This window comes from Mustela lutreola, chromosome 2 (genome assembly GCF_030435805.1).
Source record: "Mustela lutreola isolate mMusLut2 chromosome 2, mMusLut2.pri, whole genome shotgun sequence".
NCBI classification, from domain to species: Eukaryota; Metazoa; Chordata; class Mammalia; order Carnivora; family Mustelidae; genus Mustela; species Mustela lutreola.
In genome coordinates, this window is record NC_081291.1 from 221,283,830 (window position 1) to 221,291,061 (window position 7,232).

The window sequence follows — 7,232 nt, forward strand, 5'->3', positions numbered from 1 at the left end:
GAGATCAACAAAGAACAGACAGGAAAACAGTCCTACAACATCCTCGCCATTTAATGAGTAAAAACTAATTGTGGAAAATAAACCAGCACGAACGAGGTCTTCCCTGTTACCAGCTCTCAGACCAACAAGGAAGGAAGGCGTGGTGAGCCGACGGCGGAGACAACACACACACACACACACACACACACACACACACACACACACACACGCTGGAGGGTATAAAAGCCGACAGGCAAACCAGCACCTCACACACTCACACTCACACTCTCAGCCTCCTCCAGCCCCACCGCCCCACCATGGCCGCATCCACCCTGTCCGTCTGCTCCAGCGACCGGAGCTACGGCAGCCGCGTCTGCCTGCCCGGCTCCTGTGACACCTGCTCCGACTCCTGGCAGGTGGACGACTGCCCAGAGAGCTGCTGCGAGCCCCCCTGCTGTGCCCCCACCTGCTGTGCCCCCTCCTGCTGTGCCCCCACCTGCTGTGCCCCCTCCTGCTGTGTGCCCACCTGCTGTGCCCCCTCCTGCCTGACTCTCATCTGCACCCCTGCGAGCTGCGGGTCCAGCCCCTGCCAACCAGCCTGCACCAGCTCCTGCCAGCCCTCCTGCTGCAGCTCCTCCCCCTGCCAGGAAGACTGCTGTGTGTCTGTTTGCTGCAAGCCCGTCTGCTGCACCCCTGTCTGCTGCAAGCCCGTCTGCTGCACCCCTGTCTGCTGCCAGGCCTCCCCCTGCTCAGCCTCCTCATGCTGCCAGCAGTCTAGCTGCCAGCCCTCCTGCTGCAGCTCCTCTCCCTGCCAGGAAGACTGCTGCCAGCCTGTCTGCTGCACCCCTGTCTGCTGCAAACCTGTCTGTTGCACCCCTGTCTGCTGTAAGCCCGTCTGCTGCACCACTGTCTGCTGCCAGGCCTCCCCCTGCTCACCCTCCTCATGCTGCCAGCAGTCTAGCTGCCAGCCCTCCTGCTGCAGCTCCTCTCCCTGCCAGGAAGACTGCTGCAAACCTGTCTGCTGCACCCCTGTCTGCTGTAAGCCCGTCTGCTGCACCCCGGTCTGCTGCAAGCCCGTCTGCTGCACCCCTGTCTGCTGTAAGCCCATCTCCTGCACCCCGGTCTGCTCTGGGCCCTCCTCCTGCTGCCAGCCCAGCCCCTGCTCCTCGTCCTGCTGCAGACCGTCCTCCTGCGTGTCCCTGCTCTGCCGCCCCGTGTGCAGGCCCGCCTGCTGCGTGCCCGCCTCCTCCTGCTGTGCCCCTGCCTCCTCCTGCCAGCCCAGCTGCTGCCGCCAAGCCTCCTGCGTGTCCCTGCTCTGCCGCCCCACGTGCTCCCGCCAGGCTTGCTGCGTGCCTGCCTCGGCCCAGAAGTCCTGCTGCTGACCAGCTTGAACTTCTGTGTCTGGCACTGCTGTCTTTGCTCCTGGGCACAAATGTCCTCTCTCAGGAGCTCTTACCTCCAAGACCATCCCTCTACCCGTTGGTGGACACACAGCTGCTGTCTACTGGGGACCTGAACATGCCGCCCATCCTTTCCTGAGAAGAGATGCCCACCAGTCCCTCAGTGGGGGTGGACTGCGGCTCCCCGGGAACCCTCTTCTGTGGGGCCGGTTGCTCGTGTTCCACGTAACAAAGGCCAATCGCTATAATCAATAAAATGTTTGTGTCATGTCCTAGAGACCAGTGTTTGTTTTCTCCTCCTCCTCGGACCCCAGAGACCGCTCCAGACTGGAGCTCTTTCTGGTGGAAGCCAAAAATAAAGACATATTCTCAAACTCCAAGTTCAAAGCCCCTGAGAGATGATGAGGTTTGAATGTGGCTCTGCACACTCCGTGTCCCTTCTCCACCCTGGGGCCCTGCCCTCCCCGCAGTGACGAGCCCTCCAAGCCGGGGCAGGGGAGGGGGTGGGCAAGGTTGCACAAGGGTTAGACCCTGAGGGGACTTTGGGGTCTAGCCCATGCCTGGCCCCGTACACATGCAGGTTAAATGTGAGCTGAGGAGCAGCACGACCTAACTGGTGGGAATTTGAGGGTCCAGTACCTAGCACCACGCCGCCTCCCTCGGAGAGAGGTGCTGCCCAGAGGAATGCCTGCATGCTGGTCTGGGCACAAGGGCTGCCGCCCTGAAGCACCAGCAAATCCCTGTAGGCCCCCAGAGGGGTGCAAGGGTCGGTTCAGACATCATTCATTCTACTCAAGACTTCAAGGTCTGATTGGGGAGACAGGGAGAAAAAGGATTTGTTGACAAATCCTCAGGACAGTGGAAGATGATGAGCCTGCAGTCTCAGTGGACCACAAGTGCTAGAGAGTCAAGGGAGCCTGCAGTCTCAGTGGACCACAAGTCCTAGAGAGTCAGACCAGCCAGGTCAGCATCAGGCTCCCTACTCACCCCTTGTGCCAGGAACAGATGGAAGAGGCCCCCAGGAGCAGAGCAGCAGCAGAGGCCCGGCAGGCGAGAGGAGGAGCAGGTCTCTACCTCTCCACAGCCGCTGGCTCTGTCCCAAGTTAGCTCTACCCCAGGGAGGTGGAGACGGAGCAAAAACCTCAGGGGGCCTTTAAAGAGAAAGGGGCTGGGTTGCAAGCCCACCTTGACCCTTAAATCCCTCAGTCCGCCTGAACTTACTGAAAACCTGTACCCATTACTTGCTCGTTTGCAGGGAAATGTGACCACCTACACAGCTAAATGAACAGGGAACTCGATGGATTCTTCACGGCACAGAGTTAAAGACGTGGAGGAAGCTCCCACCGCATCCGTAACCAAAGACTGAAGTGCAGGGTTGTAGACTCCCGTGGACACCAGCAAAGCCCAGTGTCGCCAAAATAGTGCGTGGGAGGGATGGGGGGGCTGCAGGACGCTCCCTGGCTCTGGCCCAGGGGCTCCAGAACATCTAGGACCTTCTGGCGGCTCCTGCAGGAAAGTCGGTCACAGCTGGAAAAGGCATGGCCGGCCACTGGTGGCCAGGCTGCTCCCAGCCAGGACGTTTACATGGTTGGCTGCACTGCTCACAGACGGGGTGTCTACGTGGTCAGTCAGACTGCTCACAGACAGTGTCTACTTGGTCAGCGGAACTGCTCACAGACACGGTGTCCACGCAGTCAGTTGGACTGCTTATAGACAGGGTGTCTACACAGTTAGCCAGGCTGCTCACAGACTGTCTACCCGGTCAGTCGGACTGCTCACAGACGGGGTGTCTACAGTCACTCAGACTGCTCATAGACAGTGCCTAGTCGATCAGCTGGACTGCTCTCAGATGGGGCATCGACACAGCTGGACTGCTCACAGACGGGCTGACTACCCAGTCAGCCAGACTACTCACAGACAGAGCACCTACACAGTCTGCTGGACTGCTCCATACCGGGGTGTCTACACGGTCAGCCAGCCTGCTCACAGATGGGGCATCTAAATGGTCAGCCAGACTGCTCACAGATAGGGAGTCTACATGGTTAGCTGGGCACCACTGCCCAAGGGTGGGGGCGGGGGTGGAGTCGGAGGTGACAGGAGTCTTTACCTCGGGAGGCTTCTTTACACGTGTACACAGTGCAGGGACAATGCCCGATGCTCTGAGACCCTCCAGATCTCGGGGAGCCCTTCTGCGGGCAGCTCCCCGGCCCCGGACACCCCATCACTGTCATGCCTCCGACCCAGACGGTCACTGCCCTCAAAAGCATCACTGAGGACCCGGGACAGGCCTCCCCCGCTGTCTGGCGGATGGCGCCGTGGCTGCGGGGTGCCTGGAGAGAGGGTGTCTGCGAGGTGAGGGCCTGACTCGCAGGGACAGGACACCCGGGACGGTGACAGGCGGCCGGCGTGGGGTCTGCAGGGACCAAGGATGAGGCAGAGCTGTGCACAGCAGGTGCTCTGAGAGTCCCTCTGAATTTCCCATCACGTAGCCCGTGACCTCACGATAATGGACATTTCCAGTTCCGCGGATCCGTGATCCCGCCGCAGGAAGGACCCCCCACCCCCACAGTGCTCTTCTTAGACTATTCTCGGTTCTCAGACAGCTCCCTCTGGCACCCCGGTGTGCCCCGGCTCCCTTGTGCTGATGACCGTGCACGCTCTGGGCGTCCCCCACCTCCCGCCCAGGGCGGCCCCAGCATCCTTGCTCTTGAGTGGCTCAGGGTCCCACCCCAGGGGTTGAGCCCACGCTGTCAGGGGCACGTTCTGGGCCAGGTGTCCCGACCCGGCACAGTGCAGGCTCCACGCAGGGGCACACAGGAGGGCAGCCACCCGAGGCTGTGCCACGGAGAGGCTCTGTCTGTGCCGTGGCCCCCAAGACATACCGCACACACGGCGGTCCTCCCGGAACACCTGCACGACCCGGTCCCGGTCCCTTCCAGCCACTAGCGGCGCCGCCTGCTCCGTGGGCATCTACACGGCCAGCAGAACTGCTCACAGGCGGGGCGTCTACACCGTCGCGGGCTACCGTTGCCCGCGGAGAGAAGGAGTCGGAGGTGACGGGGCTCCAAGCCCGCAGCCCAGTGCCCCTCTTCCCGCGGCCGCCTCCTCCGCGGCCGCCCTTCCTGTCCCTTCTCCCACGCCCCTGGGATGACGTGAGCCCCCGAACCAATCCAGGACGGCTCCTGGGGCAAGACTCTCAGTTCGCCCCGCCTGGGGAGCTGCTGTGCCTGCAGGGCTGTGTTCACCGGTTCTGGGGATGACGGTGTGGACATCTCCGGGAGCTACGAAAGTCACCCACAAAGCCCTGTCCCCCGAATGGGAGAAGGAGCCGTACTCGTCTGTAGGGCGTACACTTTAATTTTGAGACTGGGTTGGCTCTGCATATTGGTTGCTGAGCAGGGGACCTTTTTACCTAAAAAGGGTCAAACCCCAAATTTAGGGATTCGTCCTCAGTCCCCCCAGAAGAGTAAGAAATAACCTCGCTGCTTCAAGGGACCAAGGGGGACCAAAGGAAGCCCAGGGCACAGGGCCCCTGAGCTAGGAGCTCCCACTCGCCTAAGCGACCACCCTAGAGTGGCCGGTCCCCCCGGGTACAGACATCTGGTAACCTGTGGCCTCTCCGCAGAGGCAGCGTTCATGGATTCTGGGAGCCACGAGCAGAGGAAGCAGTTCAGGGACAGGCCCAAAGGAGAGACGGTGCACACACTCGGTGGGCTTCAGATCACTTTGGGATTTATTAGACTTTTGTGCGGGGGCTGCAGAGCTGGGCACCCTGCACCAACCCGAGACACTGGGGGGACTCTCCGCCTGGGTACCGGGGATCAAGTGGCTTTGCTGTAAGATGGTCTAGTCCAGAAGGTCTGACGTGGGTGATGTCTGGGCTGCCTGGTAGGAGCTGGGAGAGCAGCTACCCCTGACCACATGGAGGAGGGGTCCTAGGAGGCCGTGGGCTCAGCAGCAGGTAGGGGTGCCGCAGGGGACAGGTCTGCAGAGCAGGGTGGAGCAGGAGGGCTGGCAGCCCCCAGAGGACTGGCAGGAGGGAGCCACATACACAATGGGCTTGCAGCTCACAGGCAGGCACACGGCTGGTTTGCAGCTCATGGGCACACACACGGCTGGCTTGCAGCTCATGGGCACACACACGGCTGGCTTGCAGCTCACGGGCACGCAGCAGGACTTCTGGCAGGAGCTGGGAACACAGCAGGACGTCTGGCAGGGGCTGGACATGCAGCAGGACGTCTGGCAGGGGCTGAGCACATAGCAGGACGTCTGGCAGGAGCTGGGCACGCAGCAGGCCGGCTGGCAGCCCGTGGAGCAGCTGGACTGGCACATGGTGGCGTGGGGCTGGAGTGGAGTCAGGGTGGAGGACGGGGCTGGTCTGGAGGCTCCTTCCCCAGGCAGCCTTTATACCCGGGCTGTGGCATCCTGGCAACAAGCCACACGGGGGCCTTCCTCCTGGTGGCCTGATTGTTTTCCTCTTCCTCCTCCTCTCCTGTGCGTCTCTTCCTGGAGTGTCCTGGTGGAAGCGACTCTGTTCAGGAGACTCTGTGACAGCTGGAGGCTCAGCGTGACCCAGCAGCCTCATGATTTCTCGACCCAGCCCAGGTAGGATGGTGAGGGACCATCGGCTGGGGACAAGGGCCTCCATATCAGGATGCTCCAGGTCCTCCCCGAGCTCACATACCCTGTCCTCTGTCCACACAAGCACCGCCCTGCTTGCCAGACCGGGGATCCCTGTTTTGATTGGGAAACCCCGTCACCCAAAAGGTCTTCCCAAGGGACCAGAGCCCACGGGCTGGGCTCCTCACTGGGGACAGTCGTGGCCATGGCATCCACCATGTCATCTGGTCCCGGCTTTGTGCCAGGTGCCACGTTATCTCTCGTCACCTGCTACCCATGCAGGTTAAAGGTAAGCTGAGGAGCAGCACGACCTAACAGGTGGGAACTTGTGGGTCCAGTACCTAGCACCACGCCGCCTCCCTCGGAGAGAGGTGCCGCCCAGAGGAATGCCTGCATGCTGGTCTGGGCACAAGGGCTGCCGCCCTGAAGCACCAGCAAATCCCTGTAGGCCCCCAGAGGGGTGCAAGGGTCGGTTCAGACATCATTCATTCTACTCAAGACTTCAAGGTCTGATTGGGGAGACAGGGAGAAAAAGGATTTGTTGACAAATCCTCAGGACAGTGGAAGATGATGAGCCTGCAGTCTCAGTGGACCACAAGTGCTAGAGAGTCAAGGGAGCCTGCAGTCTCAGTGGACCACAAGTCCTAGAGAGTCAGACCAGCCAGGTCAGCATCAGGCTCCCTACTCACCCCTTGTGCCAGGAACAGATGGAAGAGGCCCCCAGGAGCAGAGCAGCAGCAGAGGCCCGGCAGGCGAGAGGAGGAGCAGGTCTCTACCTCTCCACAGCCGCTGGCTCTGTCCCAAGTTAGCTCTACCCCAGGGAGGTGGAGACGGAGCAAAAACCTCAGGGGGCCTTTAAAGAGAAAGGGGCTGGGTTGCAAGCCCACCTTGACCCTTAAATCCCTCAGTCTGCCTGAACTTACTGAAAACCTGTACCCATTACTTGCTCGTTTGCAGGGAAATGTGACCACCTGCACAGCTAAATGAACAGGGACCTCGGTGGATTCTTCACGGCACAGAGTTAAAGACGTGGAGGAAGCTCCCACCGCATCCGTAACCAAAGACTGAAGTGCAGGGTTGTAGACTCCCGTGGACACCAGCAAAGCCCAGTGTCGCCAAAATAGTGCGTGGGAGGGATGGGGGGGCGCTGCAGGACGCTCCCTGGCTCTGGCCCAGGGGCTCCAGAACATCTAGGACCTTCTGGCGGCTCCTGCAGGAAAGTCGGTCACAGCT

The 7,232-nt window shown here is 61.1% G+C and overlaps 2 protein-coding genes across 3 annotated transcripts; one reads left to right on the plus strand and one right to left on the minus strand.

The window, feature by feature from the left end:
* The first annotated feature begins 252 nt into the window (after positions 1-252).
* Positions 253-1,715, plus strand: LOC131826006 (keratin-associated protein 10-3-like). Of its 2 annotated transcripts, XM_059165300.1 has the most exons (3): positions 253-636; positions 733-960; positions 1,144-1,715. In XM_059165300.1, the coding sequence occupies exons 1-3, from the start codon at positions 297-299 to the stop codon at positions 1,359-1,361; spliced, it is 786 nt and encodes a 261-aa protein (XP_059021283.1). In that variant the 5' UTR covers positions 253-296; the 3' UTR covers positions 1,362-1,715. The 2 variants fall into 2 exon arrangements, with proteins under 2 accessions (XP_059021283.1, XP_059021282.1); XM_059165299.1 differs by having other exon boundaries at positions 733-1,715.
* A 3,615-nt stretch (positions 1,716-5,330) lies between these two features.
* LOC131826007 (keratin-associated protein 12-1-like) lies at positions 5,331-5,858 on the minus strand. The gene has a single exon (XM_059165301.1). It carries the CDS (start codon positions 5,709-5,711, stop codon positions 5,331-5,333), a length of 381 nt encoding a protein of 126 aa, XP_059021284.1. The 5' UTR covers positions 5,712-5,858.
* Between the last annotated feature and the right edge of the window lie 1,374 nt (positions 5,859-7,232).

What these genes read in the sequence shown, in the direction of transcription:
- LOC131826006 (XM_059165299.1), top strand. Translation starts at nt 297, where the DNA reads ATGGCCGCATCCACCCTGTCCGTCTGCTCCAGCGACCGGAGCTACGGC. An exon ending in CCCCTGCCAGGAAGACTGCT is followed by an intron (nt 637 to 732) that starts GTGTGTCTGTTT and finishes CCCCCTGCTCAG; the next exon opens with CCTCCTCATGCTGCCAGCAG.
- LOC131826007 (XM_059165301.1), bottom strand. Translation starts at nt 5,711, where the DNA reads ATGTGCCAGTCCAGCTGCTCCACGGGCTGCCAGCCGGCCTGCTGCGTG.